Genomic DNA, 19,415 nt, shown 5'->3' on the forward strand with positions numbered 1-19,415 from the left:
TTTGTGTCTTCTAGATTTCTTCCATCTCTCTGTGAACCCTCTCTGTAAATATGTGTCTTCTAGATTTCTTCCATCAATCTTCTTCTTGTTCATGCTTGTACTCTTTAATTCATATGCTCAGGTCCCATCCACAAATATTTGTGTTTCTTAAAGTGAGGCCTGGACAATCTGCACTGAAATGCCCATGTTTGTGCATGTGTGTGTAAAATGCAGATTCCTGAGCCCTACTCCAAAGCTGCTAAAAACAAATCTCTGGACTTGAGCCTAAAATGAAGTTTTGAAAAATCTAATCAGAAAAGATACAAGTACACCAATGTTCATAACAGCACTGTTTACAACAGCCAAGACATGGAAGCAACCTAAGTGTCCATCAACAGAGGAATGGATAAAGAAGATGTGGAATACATACTCAGTGGGATATTACTCAGCCATATAAAAGAATGAAATAATGCCATTTGCAGCAACATGGATGGAGCTAGAGTTTATCATACTAAGTTCACTTCAGCAAGTCAGAGAAAGACAAATGTTGTATGATATCACTTATTTGTGGAATATAATAAATGATACAAGTGAGGTTATTTTCAGAACAGAAATAGACTCACAGACTTGGAAAACAATCTTATGGTTACTAAAGGGAAAGTAGGGATGGGGGAGGGGTAAATTAGGAGTTTAGGATTAACAGATACACACTACTGTATACAAAATAGAGGGACCTTGGTGATCCAGTGGTTCAGACTCTGATTCCACAACAGGGAACTGATTTCTGCTTGGGGAGCTAAAGATACCACATGCTGTGCAGCACAGCCCCCCCGCCAAATAGAAAAACAGCAGGACCTAGTATATAGAACAGGGAATTTTATTCAATATCTTGTAATAACCTATAATGAAAAATAATCTGAAAAAGAATATATGTATGTATATGTATATATAAATGAATAACTTTACTTTAGACCAGAAGACAACTGTACCCCAATAAAAATGAACAGAATGATAAAGTTTCAACAAGTCCCCCAGCTGATTCTCACACTCACTGAAGTTTGAGAATCACTGCCTTTGTATTTCCAGATCTGAGATCTTTTCTGTGCCTCACTCTTGAATTCATTCCTTGGTTATCTGCACCTCAGTTTCACTAGTGTTACCAACACAGAGAAAAGCACACAGAGGTTATCTTCTTCCTTGCCTCCCTCCTTGGCAAAACAGAATCATATGGAAACAAATTCTCTGTGCTTTCTCCTATGTCTCCTGTGTTGCCTCAGCCCATTAGTCAACTAAACCAATTCTCTCTGCACAAGCAATCAGTCACGAATCTCCTAAATTCTACCTCCTGTTTCTCTCGTATCTATCCTTTTATCTCCATCCCCAGAGTCTTGATTTAGTCAAGTCCTTTGTCATTTCTCATCTATGGTGTTGAAATAGTCCCCTCATTAATTTCCCTGCCTCCAGTCTCAGCCTGATCCAATCATTCATTCAACAAACCTTTGTTGGGTATAGATTGTGTGTCAGGGCTGAACTGGGTATTAGGGATACAGAAATATAGGACATAATCTTTGTGTTCAAGATCCTGAGATTGTATTTCTAAAAGAAAAATGCCATGCTCCCAACTTCAGGGGAAACATGGCGGGGTTCAGACTTCCTGGCTCAGTGTCTTAGTCAGGGTTTTTTATGAAAGGATTTAGGACCTTTCATAAAAAAGGATCTAGGTATTCTTGCACTGGCCAATTCCTCTGCTTATTCTTCCTCCAAGTTTTCATGTAGCTAGTGCTCTGCCTTCAGGTCTTTGCTCAAATGTCATCTTTATTTAGCACTAGAAATGACCCCCACCCCACCACTTAGCATTTCCCTTACTCTGACTTTAAAAAATAACGATAATACTTTTCACTTTCTAAAATACTATATAATTTATTTATTTACTCTGTTCATTGATTATTGTCTCTCTTGGCCTGCTGTAAGGTGACCTCCATAAGAGAAGGATTTTTATCATTATTTATTTGTTGGTATATCCCAAGTGCCCAGAACAGTGGTTGGCACATAGTAGGTGCTTAACAAATAAATTTCTTTAAATTACAAAATAAGGACTGCTCAGTGGTCTTGGTGAGATATAATGGTGACCTGAAATAAGGTATAACAATGAGGATGGAAAAAAGTCAAGGAATTTGAGTTAGAATTGACAGGAATAAATTGACTGTGGGGCAAGGGTGAGGATGTGGAATTAAGTAGGAATTATTCCAGATAACAACTGCCCAGCTGGTGATGCCATTCGTTGAAGTATAGAATAGAGTAAGAGAAATAGTTTTGGAAGAAAAAAGACAAGTTTAGATATGAACAGTCTATGTTGGAGGTGCTTTTAGGTCATCTAAAGGGAGAAGTTGCTTCAGTAGACTTGAATATACAAAGCTGAAGCTAAGAAAGATATTGTTTAGAAAAATGGATTTAGTGGCACCCCACTCCAGTACTCTTGCCTGGCAAATCCCATGGATGGAGGAGCCTGGTAGGCTGCAGTCCATGGGGTCGCTAAGAATCAGACACGACTGAGCAACTTCACTTTCACTTTTCACTTTCATGCATTGGAGAAGGAAATGGCAACCCACTGCAGTGTTCTTGCCTGGAGAATCCCAGGGACGGGGGAGCCTGATGGACTGCTGTCTATGGGGTCGCACAGAGTTGGACATGATTGAAGCGACTTAGCAGCAGCAGCAGAATATAAATGGCAGCTTAGCTTATTGATGTGGGTGACAATTCCTTGGGTGAGCTACAGAGTGAAAAGGAAAGGGCCTACTATACAGCACAAGAAACTCTACTCAGTACTCTGTAATGGTCTATATGGGAAAAGAACCTAAGAAACAGTTCAGTTCAGTTCAGTCGCTCAGTCATGTCCGACTCTTTGCAACCCCGTGAACCGCAGCATGCCAGGCCTCCCTGTCCATCACCAACTCCCGGAGTTTACCCAAACTCATGTCCATTGAGTCGGTGATGCCATCCAGCCATCTCATCCTTTGTCGTCCCCTTCTCCTCCCGCCCTCAATCTTTCCCAGCATCAGGGTCTTTTCAAATGAGTCAGCTCTGGATATATGTATATGTATAACTGATTCACTTTGCTGTACACCTGAAACTAACACAATGTAAATCTACTATACCGCAATACAAATTTAAGAAAAGAAAAAAAAATGTTGCTAAAGCTATTGCCCCAAGGAACAAAAAGAGCACTGGTCTGTGAAGTGAGTGGGAGGAGAGAAAGAGACTGACAAGAACTCCCGAGAAGTTTAACTGGGTAGGTTTAGGGAATAAGCAAAAGTTTTAGTATAGCAGTTCTTTGTATAATATGGGAGATACGTGAATACATTTAAATTCCTATGGAAAGAAGTTAACAGAAGTAAATAGGAAGTAGAGGAAAAAAATGTGGGGAAAAAAAATTAAGTAGGGAAGGGTAACAGAAAGTTGAATTGCTATATGACTACTTAAAAAAATTTATTTGGATTAAAATTTTTTTTAATTAATTAATTTATTTTTGGCTGTATTGGGTTTTTGTTACTGTGTGGGCTTTTCTCTGTCTGAGGTGAGCGGTGGCTGCTCTCTAGTTGCAGTACATGGGCTTCTCATCATGGTGGCTTCTCTTCTTGCTGAGCATGGGCTCTGGGACATGTGGATTTCAGGGCTCAGTAGCTGCAGGTCCCTGGGCTCTAGGGCACAGGCTTAGTTGTGGCGCATGGGCTAAGCTGCCCTGCGGCATGTGGGATCTTCCTGGAACAGGGATCAAACATGTCTCCTGCATTGGCGGGTGGATTCTTTACCACTGAACCACCAGGGAAGCACTGGATCTTTTTTTAAAAATAAGAATTAAAAAAAAAAAATTATTTATTTGGCTGTACCAAGTCTTTGTTGTGGCATGCAGGATCTTGGATTTAGTTCCCTGACCAGGAATCGAATCCACGCCCCTGTATTGGGAGAAAGGAGTCTTAGCCTCTAGACCACCAGGAAGTCCCTGACGACTTTTTTAGATTTTTAAAGTTTAGGAACAAAAAAATTCAGTTATTGGAGGAGTTGCCTCCTGGATGTTGAGGGCTGCTTGGAGGTTATCAGGATTTTTAATGATGAAGACTATATAAGCCAATTTCTTCAAAATTTTCAGTCAATGAGTTGAATAGAAGCTACCAATCATTAGAAAATGATGGATGATAGGAGGATTATGTAGTGATATTAGTGAAATTTGGTTAGACATATCTTAGAAGACTCTAAAATCTTTCAGAAGATCTTAGAGTCTTCTGAAAAATACAGTATGTATTAGGGCCTATATATGGGAAATATAAATGCATTTAAATTAACTATTTATATTTAATATGCATTTGTATTTACTCTATATTTATCTCTAATATACACTTGAAAAAAATATATATCCCTAATATTTATATTTGAAATAAGTATCTTTGAAACAGGTTGTCAAAGGAATGAGGCAACTGGGTAGGAGAAATTGAGTGCTGAATCCTGATCCCCACCCTACTACTACTATCTATCTTAAAGAGACATTCCCCTTTCTATGACTCATTTTAAGGGTCAGGCACAAAATTGTTTTCCCTAGCTCATATTTATGGCTCATATATTATGTGATTTCACTACACAATATTCTTCAAACAATGGAGGAAGGGAGAATAAAGGATAATGGATTAAGAAGGGGTGGGAATGGGAGGGACTAAGTGTGACTAAAAAGGGCTATATGAAGGAGGCAGAGGGTGATGGAAATATTCTGTATCTTGATTATCTGAGTGTTAGTCTCTCAGTCATGTCCTACTCTTTGTGACCCTATGACTGTAGCCTGACAGGCTCCTCTGTCCATCAATTCTCCAGGCAAGAATACTGGAGTTGTTAGCCATTCCCTTCTCCAGGGGATCTTCCTGACCTGGGATCCAACCTAGGTCTCCTGTATTGCAGGCAGGTTCTTTAATATCTGAGCCACCAGGGGAGCCCCACCTTGATTATATTCAGTGTCAATATGCTGGTTGTGACATTTTACTACAGTTTTACAAGGTGCTATTGTTGAAACTGGGTAAAGGATACATGAGGTCTCTCTGTTATTCTTATTTTTTTGTATTTACTTTATTCTATTGTTATTTTTATATATGTGTGAATTTACAGTTGTCTAAAAATAGTTTTTGTTCGCTCACTGCTATACTACTGTTCAGATTAAACATCTCATTGCAACCTGAATCTTGCCCGAAGTGCATATCCCTTAAGAGTAGATCCTCATGAGGTACTTAGATTGCCTTTATCAGTTGTTGTTGTTGTTTAGTAGCTAAGATGTGCCCAGTTCTTTGTGAGTCCATGGACGGTAGCCCCCCAAGGCTCCTTTGTCCGTGGGATTTCCCAGGCAAAAATGCTGGAGTGCCATTTTCCTACTCCAGGAGATGTCCCAGACTCAGGGATCAAATCCACGTCTCCTGCCTGTCAGGCAGATTCTTTACCACTGAGCCACCCGGACCTTGTTCAAATGCTCCTGCCTGATTCAGGTGCTACAGGAGTTATAGGGAAACATGTTAAGTTTCTCATGCAGGCTACGAAACCTTCTTCTTGCCCCATTTGCCTGGCTGAAGGGCCAAAAGTAGGGATTCCATAGAGTGGGCAGAGAAGACAAAGCTCAAAAGGGTTATCCCCCAAAGCGGAGGTTAGCCCGTGTCACTCTTACCCTAAATAGCATGCTAAAGGCTTGGGGGAATTGAACTACAGGCTGGATATTGCCCAGGTCCCAGGGTGGCCACTGGATGTTAGATGCATGGGACAGATTCAAACAGTACAGGCAAAGGCTTACAGAACTGAACGGACCTTGAAACTAGGGCTTGTAAAAAGTAGGTTGGAAGTTATGGGTTTACCCTAACTAGGTTTGATTGCCTGGTTAAAAAAAAAAATCAACATTATCTTTAGGGTTTAACAAGACCCGAACCTCATAGCACAATAGTTAAAATATCCAGTATCTGAGCCAAAACGATTTAGCATATGAGGAACCCGGAAAACTGTAACTTTCAGGAGAATAAGCAAAGTTACTAACTCTTAGACACATAGCTGTTGAAGTCATCAAAAACTTTAAGACAGTAGTTATAACTGTATTATAACCACTGCTGTGACATATTATCACCAACTTGGTGGCTTACACCATACAAATGTATTTTATGTTAGGTTTCTTGAGGTCAAAATTCCAGAATGAGGTTCAACTGGGCTAAAGTCAAGGTGTTGACAGTATGTACACCTTTCTGGACACTCTGTGGGAGAGTACATGCCCTTGCCTTTTCTAGCTTCTAGAATTTGTCTGCTTTTCTTGGCTCCTCCATCAGTGAAAGCCAGCAACTTTGGGCCAAGTTCTTCTTAGCTGGCTGTCTGGTCCTCCCTCCTTTGCCTTCCTCCTTTATTTTATTTTTTTTTTCCCCTGTTTTACTTTTGAGGACCCTTGTTACATTTGGCCCACCTAGGTAATTCAATATAATTCAGTATTCCCTATTTTAACATCAGCTGATTAGCAACTTTAATTGCATCTTTGATTTTAATCTTGAGATGCAATCATCCTGGGTGGACCCTAAAGCCCATGACAAGTGTCCTTTTAAAAGAGAAGAAGGGAGAGGATGCACAAGGGGAAGGTGAATCTGATGGCAGAGATGGCAGTGATGCTTCTGTAGGCCAAGAATACCAAGGACTGCCAGCATCCACCAGAAGCTAGGAGAGAGGCATGGAGTATACGCTCCTTCAGAACCCCCAGAAGGAATCGTATCTGTTGACATCTTGATTTTAGAATTCTGGCCTTCATAACTGTGAGAGAATACATTTATGTTGTTTTAAGCCACCAAATTAGTGACAATTTGTAATGGCAGCCCTAGGAATCTAAAACAGTCAGCAAAAATATAGAAGAACTAAAGAATACAATTAACTGAATCTGTTTGACATTTATAGAACATTTCACCCAGCAATAGCAGAATATATATTTTCAGTGCACATAAAACATTCACCAAGATAGAACATGTCTAAAGTCATAAAATAAACCTTAATAGACTTTAAAGTGACTGAAATTACACAAAGTTTGTTCTCTGACCATAATGAAATTATACTGGAAATCAGTAACAGAACAATAACTGGTAAATCTCTCAGCATTTGGAAATTAAGTGACACAATTCTCCATAATCCATGAATCAAAGAATAAGCTTCAAGGGACATGAGAGAACATTTTGAACTAAACAAAAATGGCAATATAACATTAATATTTGTTGTGTTTCCAGTACAGCTAAGGTAGTAGAGTGAAATTTATAAGTGAAAGAAGAGCAATGCAGGAGTCAACAACTATACTTTTGAATTTGTTCTTTTTTTCTTTCATGTATAACTCATTTATAAATTAAGTGGTTATTTTAAAAAAGAAGAAAGGTACAAAATCAATAATCTAATTTCCACCTTACAGAACAAGAAAGAGAAAGCAGAAATAAGGAAATAATGAATATTACAGTAGAAATCATTAAAATTGGAAACAAATACAATGGAGAAAATCAATAGAACAAAAGTTGGTTCTTTAAAATGATTAATAGAATTGATCAAACTTTAGCCAAACTGATATTGAAAAAAGAAAGAGTAGGTATAAATAACCAATATTAGCATTGGCAAAAGAGACATTATTAAGGAAATTACAGACATTAAAGATAATAATGGAAAACCACAAGCTACTCTATGAATGTAAATTTGGCAACTTAGATAAAATGGATGAATACCTTAATGACATAAACTACCAAAAGTCACCAAGAATAAATAGATGTTCTGAATAGTTAAAACTCTTCCAAAATAGAAATATCTAGGCCCAGATAGTCATTTTACATGGTAAAATTCTATCACATACTTAAAAAATAAAGAACACTAATTTTACGCAGTCTCTTTTTCTAAAGGATAGAAGAGAAAGGAAAATCCCTAAATTATGTTATTAGGCCAACATTATACTGATGCCCAAACCAAAGAGTACAAGGAAATAAAATAACAGACCAATATGCTTTATGAACACAGGCGCAAACATCCTCAACAAAATATTAACAAATCAAACCTAGCAATATAGAACAAGACTAATAGACCATAACTAACTGGATTTTATCCCAGGAATACAATTGCTGGTTTAGTGTTTTTAAAAATCAATCAAAATATTCAACCATGTCAACAGTCTACAGAAGAAAAAAATACTTGATCATATCAATTTATACAGAAAACATTTGATAAGATTCACATGTCATTTATGACAAAACCTTTAGCAAGCTAGGAATGAAAGAGAACCTCTTTAACCCATTAAAGTACATCCATAGCAAATATAGAGCTAACATAATTCTTAATGGTGAAAAGGATTCTTAATCCCCGAGACTGTAAAGAAGGCAAGGATGTCCATTTTCACCACTTCTGTTTAACATCATACTGGAAGGGCTGGCCATTGTAGCAAGAGAAGAAAGAGGAAGTAAAGCACATACACTGGAAATGAGGGGATAAAACCGAACCTATTTGCTCTATTTGTCCCAGGTGACTTGATCGGCCACATAGAAAATCCTAAAGAGCCGACAAAAATGCTCCCAGAACTATTACGTAATTTTATCAAGGTCATAGGCTATAAGGGTAACACAAAATTCAGTTTTTTTCTATACACCATAATTTTAGCAGTGAAAAATCAGATATAAAAACCCACATAATGCTATTTCAGTTCAGTTCAGTCGCTCAGTCGTGTCAGACTCTCTGTGACCCCATGAACCGCAGCACGCCAGGCCTCCCTGTCCATCGCCAACTCCTGGAGTCCACCCAAACCACGTCCATTGAGTCGGGATGCCATCCAACCATCTCATCCTCTGTCGTCCCCTTCTCCTCCTGCCTTCAATCTTTCCCAGCATCAGGGTCTTTTCAAATGAGTCAGCTCTTTGCATCAGGTGGCCAAAGTATTAGTTTCAGCTTCAGCATCAGTCCCTCCAATGAATATTCCGGACTGATCTCCTTTAGGATGGACTGGTTGGATCTCCTTGCAGTCCAAGGGACTCTCAAGAGTCTTCTCCAACACCACAGTTCAAAAGCATCAATCTACATAATGCCATTTACAAGAGATTAAAAAATGAAATCCTGAGATAAAATCCCAACCAAATAAGGCAGAATTTATAGTCTGAAACTTTAAAATACTGAAAAAAATATTATATACATAAAAATGTTCATACAGTGTTGAACACATACAGTGTTCATGGATTGGAAGACTCAATATAACTGTCATCAAACTATAGATTTAACATGATTTGAAACAAAATCTTCACAGGAATTTTTGTTGATCTAGATAAGATAATTCTAACATTTATATGGAAAAGCAAAGGAAGTAGCACAGACAAAGCAAGTTTTAAAAAGAAGAATAGAGTTGGAAGCCACACTAAAATAATTCAAGACTCATTATAAAGATACAGTAGTTGACACAGTACAGAATTAATGAAGGAATAGACACAAAGGTGAGTAAAACAGAATAGAAAGTCCAGGAATATAGCCACACAAATAAGGTGACCTGACTTTTGAGGAATGTAGAAAGGAAGTTCAATGGAAAAATGATAGTTTTATAATGTGGTTAGAATCATCAGCCATCTGTATGGTAATAAAATGAATATCAACCTAAACCTCACAAATTATACAAAAATTAACTCAAGTGGATCATAAAGTGTTAAACCCATAAAAGTTTTAAGGAAGCAAATTATCTTAACCTCCTGTGGTTAGTCAGATTTCTTAGATACAATGCTAAAAACATGATCCATAAAATTAAAAAAATAATAATATGGGACTTCATCAAAGTTAAAACATTTTTCTTTCCAAAAGATACTGTTGAGAGAATGAAATGACAAGGAACGGAATGGGAGAAAATATTTGCAAATTATACATTCAACAAAGCACTTGTATCTATAAAATACAGTGAACACTTGATTAACATGAGTTTGAACAGCACAGGTCCACTTACATGTGGATTGTTTTCAACAATAAACATGCCAGTTCTACAGGATCTGCCGCTGATTGAATCCATGGATGTGGAATCAAGTGTATGGAGGAGTTGCATTTACTGTTTGTAAATGACTATGAGTTATACTTCTAGTATACCTGACACATAGTGTAAGTAGAGCTGACTGTAAGTTATACTCGGATTTTTGACTGTGTGGAGAGTTGGTCCCCCAACCTCCACATTGTCCATGGGACAACTGTATAAAAAGAACTCTCAAAATTCAACAGTAAGAAAGCAAATAATTCAATTAAAAATTAGGCCCCCAAACTTGAATAGATCCTTCACCAAAAAGATATAATGGATGGCAAGTAAGCAAAATAAAAATATATAATCCATGTGATTTGGCACTAAAGACATCCAAATTAAAACTCTGATGAGCTGATCCTATGTACCTACTAGAATGGCAAAAAAAAAAACAAAAAAAAACAAAAAATGAAAACTCTGCAATTTCAACTGCTGGTAAAGACATGGCACTTTCATTGCTGGTGAGAATGTCAAAAATACACATGTTCTAGAAAACAATTTGGTTGTTTCTGGTAAAGTTGAAGATGCACTTACCATACACCTTTATAATTCCTACTCTTAGGTATTTTTTTGTGGGGCAGGTCTCTCAATTGTAGAACTCTCAACTGGGCCAGTAATTATTTGTTGTTGGGGGCTGTCCTGTGCATTGTCAGAAGATACACCTTGACCTCTACCCACTAGATGTTAGCAGCAACATTTCAGCCTCCTCACCCCCCAACACTGCTTCAGTTGTGACAATGTCCCTCAGAGACAGTCAGAAAAGCACCATGAAAAAGATGCTCAGCATCACTAATTAGCTGAGAAATGCAAATCAAAACTACGAGTTATTACCCCACACTGATCAGAAAGGCCATCACCAATAAAACCATGAATAAACACACCTTGACCCTGAGTAATCAATGGAAAGTCCACTCTGGAAGTCCCAAGAAGAGTTAGTTCCAATTCTTCAAAATCTTCCACAATACCTTTATCATTTATTAGCCTAGACTCTTCTTTTATTTAGTTGTTATTGGGATCTTTATATCATAAGAACTATTGGATATTGGTTTTTGTAAAGAAATCAGGAAGCATGATTGCATAGTTAAAATTAATGAAGACCATTGATGAAAGTGATAGAGGAGAGTGAAAAAGTTGGCTTAAAGCTCAATATTCAGAAAATGAAGATCATGGCATCTGGTCCCATCACTTCATGGGAAATAGATGGGGAAACAGTGTCAGACTTTATTTCTTTTTGGCTCCAAAATCACTGCAGATGGTGACTGCAGCCATGAAATTAAAAGATGCTTACTCCTTGGAAGGAAAGTTATGACCAACCTAGATATCATATTGAAAAGCAGAGACATTACTTTGCCAACAAAGGTCCGTCTAGTCAAGGCTATGGTTTTTCCTGTGGTCATGTATGGATGTGAGAGTTGGACTGTGAAGAAGGCTGAGCACCGAAGAATTGATGCTTTTGAACTGTGGTTGTTGGAGAAGACTCTTGAGAGTCCCTTGGACTGCAAGGAGATCCAACCAGTCCATTCTGAAGATCAGCCCTGGGATTTCTTTGGAAAGAATGATGCTAAAGCTGAAACTCCAGTACTTTGGCCACCTCATGCGAAGAGTTGACTCATCGGAAAAGACTCTGATGCTGGGAGGGATTGGGGGCAGGAGGAGAAGGGGACGACAGAGGATGAGATGGCTGGATGGCATCACTGACTCGATGGACGTGAGTCTCAGTGAACTCCAGGAGTTGGTGATGTACAGGGAGGCCTGGCGTGCTGCGATTCATGGGGGTGCAAAGAGTTGGACATGACTGAGCGACTGAACTGAACTGATTGTCAGAAAGAAGGAAACCAAGATGGCTGATTCTCCTTATTAGTTTGTTCCCCTGAGCTCCTCCAAGTCCTTTAAATATTTAGGTTAGACTTTTTGTTCTTTTTTCTTTTCTTTTTTGACACTAATTGCCTTCTTGACTCAAAGAATTGTTCTTGATGAAAGGTTAATGGTTCTGGACTTATGGCCACAGTTTAGAGACAGGTAGTAAAGACAGTCCTTTTCTGCAAAGATAAAAATCTCAGTGCAAGAAATAGCTCTCCTTAAAAAGCCTTTTTTTCTTTTCTCTATCTGGTAATCTTCCTCTTATCTTTTGGGAACTATATGTCATCAGCTCTGTGAAGCCATTCATTCTTCAAGAGGGCAAAAAATTTTATTGGGGTATAACTCGTATAACATACTACTCACTCATTTAAAATATATAATTCAATACTTTGGGGTTACAATTGGTTTTATAATTATTAATTGTAAAAACTGTGATCAAATATAACATAAAATTTTATTTTAACAATTTTAATGTTATAACACAATGACATTAATAATATTTATAATATTGTGTAACCATCACCACTGTCTATTTCTAAAACATTTTTATTACTCCGAATAGAAACTCTGTGACCACTAAACCCCAATTCCCATTTCCCCCTCAGGAAGCCATTTTTAGCAGTCTGGGGCCAAGTTTGCAACAATCTCTTTGAAATGCCCTTGCAGTTCTACTTACATGTCTTTCAAATTATTCTTTTTTTAATAATAAGTTTGTATATTCATTCTTTTCACTAGGTTGGTTTTTCTGGATATACAATCATATCCTCTCATAATTAGTCAGAAATAATTAATTAAATTAAAATTATTATTACTGAGATCAGTAAAGGCTAAGAATATCTATACCATAAGAACCAGTAGACAGAAATCAACACAATATTGTATAGAAATTATCTTCCAATTGAAAAAAAAGCCAGTGGAGTAGATCTTTCTATCCACTTATTTGAATTCTAGATAGACAAAAGAATTTAAAAATCCAGTCATACAAAATATGAAAAAACTGATTCTAAAGTTTGTGTGGAGAGGCAAAACCCCCAGGGTAACCAAATCAAGAGTAAAGAACAGAGTCAGAAGACTGACTTCAAGACTTACTATAAAGCTTACTATACTTACTATAGTACAGTAATCAAGACAGAATGATATTAGTGAAAGAATGATGAACAAATCAGTGGAGCAGAGTTAGAGACTCCAGAAACAGACCCACATATATAAAGTCAACTAATGGTTGACAATGGAGGAAAGACAGTCTTTTCAATAAATGGTACTGGAACATGTTTAAAAAAAAAAAAAAAAAAAACCTAGACAACTTTTCTAAAAATGAATCACTGACCTAAATGTAAAATGTAAAACTATAAAATTTCAAGAGATAACAGGAGAAAATGATACTGACTTTGGATATGGAGATGACATTTTAGATATCATACCAAAGGCACAATCTATAAAGGAAATAATTCATAAACTGAACCTCTTTAAAAGTAAACTTGTGCCCTATGAAAGGCAAGAGAATGAGAAGACAAGCTGCAGACAGAAAATATTTGCATAAGACACATCTGATAAATAAATGTTATCAAAAATATACAAAGAACCCTTTTTTCCCCTCTAGGATTATTTGGCACATTTACACGTGAAAAAATTAGAAACCACTTGAAACATATATAATACACACACAGAGTATCTGAAGCGTCATCTTTAGAATTTGAAATATGAACCTTAGATAAAGCTGTAGCTGTAGATAGCACATCCGTTTCCAAACTGAAAGATCCTCTTATTTATCTCAAAATTGCCACAGGAGATGCTAGTTGTGCAATATTAAACATCTTCTCCTAAGGGAACACTCTACCATTGCTTAAACATGAAATTTATCTTCACTACACTTATATCCTTTGCCAAACCCATTTGAAAAGCCATTTATTTGGAACATTTATTTGATCAATCTAGTTTGTAGCCAAAATATCTTCTAGTCCTGTAATCAAAATTTGGAGTGTATTTTAAAAGAGAACCAGATTCTATATCCTAAAAGATAAACGTGAACTAAAACTTAGTAAGACAACTCACAGTAACCACATCAAGATGAAATGTTCACTGCTAAAGTAGGTCAAAATTGTTTATAAAAAGCACAAAATACATATATATTAAAAAAAGGACTTCATGGTAAAAAATAAACCAACTAAGCTTTTAAATTTATTCCCTTATTGTCGACCAAAGAACTTCTTCAGTGTGTAGTACAATTTAGTTGTTAAGACTACAGGTTCTAGAGTCTGCCTTCCTGCATTTGAATCATACTTCCCATCACTTACTAGCTCTGCATCTCTGGCCAAGTTATTTAACTTTCTCAGGGCTTCAGTTTCACTTTCTGTAGAAGAGGGGAAGCAGTTCTACTAGCGTCAAAGGATTGTCATGGGGCTACATTAGAAAATCCAATTAAAACAATTAGAACAGCATCGACCCATAGAAAATGCTTGCTTATTATTATTATTATTAATGTTATTTAATACTGTTGTAATTTCTTACTTTGTTTTCTAATTTTCCATCTAAGTCTTCCAACTTAAAAATTCAGGGGAGATCAGGTGCATCTTGCTTATGTTTCCACATGTCTCCATAGTTAACCCAAGGTTGGGTGCATAGCATGGACTCACTATGTATTTTATGGAAGAAGGAAGGGGAGAGAAGGAAAAAAGAGAAATGAAGTAGGGAGGAAGAGAAGGAAGGAAAAGGAGGAGGAGAGGAGAGGAGAGAAGAGATGTGGGAGAAGAGAGGAAAGGAGAGAAAATAAGGAGTAAAAGAAGTGAAAATGTTTAGTCAGGAGCAGAAAACCAATAATAGTACAGCATGGTTTCATGATTTGGAGTAAAACTCTCTTAATAATTTCACAGGTAACTTGATTGTTCTTTATCTAAATCTATTTTTTAATACTTTTGATATATATGTACAGTCACAGTTGTTTGAATACATTATAGATTTGTTTTCACCTGTGGCTCATTTATGTTGATGTGTGGCAGAGGCCAACTCAATATTGTAGAGCAATTGTCCTCCAATAAATAAACAAAAAATGTATCCAAATATTTTAAAACATTTAATCCATTTGGTTTGTACACATACACTGAAAGGTATGAGGGAAAACACAGAATGAAGCATAAATTCATGTACACAGGCTAATTCGAAGTTTAGCTTTTAGATTTATTTACCTTGAGACCCATCTTCAGCTTTCAGGTTGGTTGGGGTGGTAGGCCCAAGGCAGCTTCTGGAATTTCTGAGTGGCTCTAGTCAGTACCAGATAGTTCCGGTAGTCTTGAGTTATATGTATAGTCTACTGAGGCTGTCAGACATCTCACTACTGGATCCTCCAAGCTGGCTCAATGACCGTATTACTGGGTCTGCCTTTGAGCACTTTGTCAACAGTCAACTTCATGACTGCTCTGACCACATCTGCTTCATCAGCCCTGAAGTCACTCAGTTCATCAAGGACACTGGCAACCCAGGTATTAAAAAGTTTTTTTCTATGGGTAGATATTGCCCAAGCCATTAGATGTTAAATTTGTTAATTTGAAAGTGCTATATGTTACCTGGCAGCTTGGAGGGGAGGGCTGTTTGGGGAGAGTGGATACATGTTTATTCATGGCTGAGTTCTTTTGTTCTTCACCGAAACGATCACAACATTAATTGACTAGACCCCAGTACAAAATAAAAAAAATTTCTTTTTTTTTAAAGTGCTATAATTGAGACTTCCTTGGTGGTCCAGTGGCTGAGACTACAGCTCCCAATGCAGGAGACACGAGTTCAATCCCTGGCCAGGAAACTAGATCCTGTGTGCTGCAACTAAGACCCAATGCAGCCAAATAAATAACTAAACAAAGTAAATATTTAAAAAGTGCTGTAATCTTAATAAGAAGTAATAAAGTTGTTATCCAATTTAAGATTAAAAATTGGGGAGAGTGATTATTTACCAGATAGTGAAATTACGATCATATATGGTAATAAAAAGGAATGAAAATAATGCAATAAAGTGAATAAATTCAAAACAGGTAATAATCCTGCTAATTTAACTAAATCTAATTAGAATGATTATGGGTAGTCTAAATGATCTAGTTTGGCTGACTAGGTTTTTCCTTAATAAAATATTTGATTTTTTTCTTTGACTTAGTACCTGATAGACTTAGTACAAAGGTACTTGTTTATAATTTGAAATGACATATTTTTCATGATTTTCCAATAGTGCTAATTCCTATAGAACAAATACTTTCTCAAAATTTTGCTCTCTACTGAGCGGGTATTTTTATTCACTAAATAAACATTTTATTTTGTTTAAAAAATAGAATTGAATATTTAGAAAATGAAAGTGTGGAGAACAGTCTAAGATTAGAAGCAATAGAAGTATATCACAAAGGGATTTTTCAGCACTTTTACAGTAAACATTAAATACTTCTAAAAATGTCAAGAAGTGACATTTGCAGGTAAAAAGTTTTTTCTGCAAAACTGAGAGACGAAATGTTAAAATGTTTGTTATATAAAGTACTGATGTACCAAGAAATTAAAAAGCATTGAAATCAATGAAATCAGAATAAAAAATTGAACAAATGAAATAAACTATATGGAAGAGAAGAAAACACTATTTCTTATACAATATTTGAGAGAAAATAAAGTTGAAACATACTAGTATTAAAATAAATGTAATTTAAAACAATAGTAAGTCTCCATTTTTACCTGTCAACTTTGCAAATAGTTTTAATGACAACGTTTTGTAATTTCACCAACAGTATTTAAAATGATGAATTTTGTAAGGGAAACTTAATTAACTGAGATATCCAACTCCTTTCTCTCGGTGAGCAGAAAGCTATCCAAACTTCTCAGTCAGAAGACAGATTTTATATGACTCTCTTAGTCAGCCCACAGTCCAATTATTAGAATATGAAATGGATGCATGTGTGCTAAGCTGCTTCATTTGTGTTTGACTTTTTGCAACCCCATGGGCTGTAGTCCACCAGACTCCTCTGTCCATGGGATTCTCCAGTATTCTTGCCAGGAGAATGGAGTTGCCATGCCCTCATTTAGGAGATCTTCCCAACCCAGGGATTAAACCCACATCTCTTATGCCTCCTGCTTTGGCAGGCAGGTTCTTTATCACTAGTGCCAACTGGGAGGCAGAATATGATATATGTGATGTTATATATTGTTTTGGCATAACTAAATATCTTGTTCTAGAAAAATCTTTGACTATAGTTGCAGTGCTGCTTAGTCGCTCAATCATGTCTGATTCTTTGCAACCCCATGGACTGTAGCCTGACAGGCTCCTCCGTGGGGTTTTCTAAGCAAGAATACTGGAGCAGGTTGCCATTTCTTACTCCAAGGGGTTTTCCTGACCCCGCAATCGAACCCACGTCTCTTGCATATCCTGCATTGCATCTTTATGACAGAGGAAATAAGACATCTGAGCTTCAAGCCTTTCTGTATAAGTATTAAACAGCAGTTGACTTAAAAAGCAAAACAAAGTAGAACAAACCACAAACACGACAATTAAGAAACAAACAGGAGTTGTTTCCAACCCTGGCTTTACTCATGTCATTTTAGGCTACAGCTAAATGTACTTCCTTGAGGCCTGAGAGATTCCTGGGACCTGAACAGACTTTAAACTGGTGGTGATGTTTCCTCCAATTACCTCATTGTCCCGCAGAAAACATGCATTCCTTGTCAGCTAAACAAACTTCTGAGTTGATTAAAGATGTCTTTCAGTACCCTTGTAATGGAGCATTGTACTTAACTCATACTTTGCTGCAGTGTGGCACGCCAGCTAGTCTTACATATTGCTGGTGGCAATGAAAACTCTTATCTTGAGGATATATATTTGACAGTTAAGGATAGAAATGTTTATATTCTTTAGTTGACAGATAATTCAATAATATATGATCTGATATGCCCATCCCTAGGAATCCTTCAAAGAAGTATCTTATGTTTGGAAAGTTGGAAACTATCCAAATGTAATGTCAGATGGAAGTGAATAACTATAATCCAATTGTCTAGTGTCACTGGCCACAGAATTCATTTTACATCCTCTTGACAGAGTATCATGCAACCATTAAAACTGATCATGAAAATTATCTAACAATATTAAAATGTTTAAAATCCATGGTATTATCTGCAAATATGTGTTAGTACTATATATTTAGTATGGTTACAACTAAATGAATTATATGCATGGAAGGAAAAAGAAGGAGTGGACATAACAATTCAAAAACACCATAAAGAGCAAAGCTTAGGTAAGATCATATTTTTAAAACATGGTGTTTTCCCTATTGCCTATAATATGGCTATATGATTTTCATAAAGAAAAGTAAGCCAAGTGAAGAGTTGGTGAAGGAAAACACTTAACCAGCCAATCATTTGGTAGTATAAAATTATTTCATATATTTAATTTTTAAGCCAATGACTTCTAACAGAAATCATCAGCTGGTAACTAAGGAAGTTACATTTCATGGAAATTAGTCCTGTGATTCCAAAACTGAAAACTAGTTAGAATCCATTTTTTATCTGTGTGATTATATCAATCGAGATGTATATAACTAACCCATAATAGTTTATTTTGAAAAGCAAGCCATATTATTTGCTGATAATATATCCTTTTTTCCTCAATACTTCAGTTCTTGTTCAGCTTGAGAAATTCTATTTCTCTGAATCATTGGAACATGTTCAGAAATTCCACCTACCTGGAAGCCCCACCAAATCCAGAAATTTCACCAACTGAGACTGAGCTGAGGATAAAGAGGATCATGGAGAAGCTAGACCAGCTGGTCCCACCCAGACCCTTCACCACCGTGAGCTCTACCACCAGCGCCACACACAGCAGAGCCACCGTCCTCAGCCCTCGGGACACGTACTGCAGGGGGGACCGGCTGGACGTCCTGCTGGAGATGAGGGACCACCTGGGACGCAGGAAGGAATATGGCGGGGATTTCCTCAGGGCCAGGATATTTTCCCCAGGCCTGAAGGCGGGTGCTTCAGGAAAAGTGACAGACTTCAACAACGGCACCTACCTTGTGAGCTTCACCCTGTTCTGGGAGGGCCAGGTGTCCCTGTCCGTCCTGCTCATCCACCCCAGTGAAGGGGTGTCGGCTCTCTGGAGGGCCAGGAACCAAGGCTACGACAGGGTGAACTTTACAGGCCAGTTTGCTAACGGCCCCTCCCGGGTCTTGTCTAAATGTGGCCTGACCCTTCACACCAGTGCTGAACTGTGCGAGTACCTGGACGATCGCGACCAGGAAGCCTTCTACTGCTTGAAGCCTCCCCGTGTTCCCTGTGAGGCGCTGACCCACGTGACCACCAGGAGTGCAAATATTTCCTATATTAGACAGAAAGAATGGGCCCTTTTCCACAGGTAAATAGGCCTTCAAATACTATTATTGATACAAAGAGGGAGACTTAGGTTCAGACCAACTCTGCTTAATAACTTTTCATAATCAAGCTCCCTTAAGTCAATAATGTTGACTAGGTTATAATTAGAGTCAGTTGGGATGGTAATATATTAGCAGAGCCCCAT

At 37.3% G+C, this 19,415-nt stretch overlaps 1 protein-coding gene across 2 annotated transcripts in view; it reads left to right on the plus strand.

Annotated features, from left to right (window-relative positions):
* Positions 1–19,415, plus strand: part of LOC147357477 (NXPE family member 2-like) — a 34,264-nt gene that overhangs the window by 6,304 nt on the left and 8,545 nt on the right. For both annotated transcript variants that reach the window (XM_086339334.1, XM_086339335.1), the window contains exon 3: positions 18,520–19,253. In XM_086339334.1, the coding sequence (XP_086195460.1) occupies positions 18,520–19,253 (734 nt within the window). The remainder of the gene's footprint in view (positions 1–18,519; positions 19,254–19,415) is intronic.

Source organism: Bos grunniens, chromosome 15 (genome assembly GCF_055505025.1).
Source record: "Bos grunniens cultivar Pamir isolate PY7600 chromosome 15, Bosgru_T2T1.0, whole genome shotgun sequence".
NCBI classification, from domain to species: domain Eukaryota; kingdom Metazoa; phylum Chordata; class Mammalia; order Artiodactyla; family Bovidae; genus Bos; species Bos grunniens.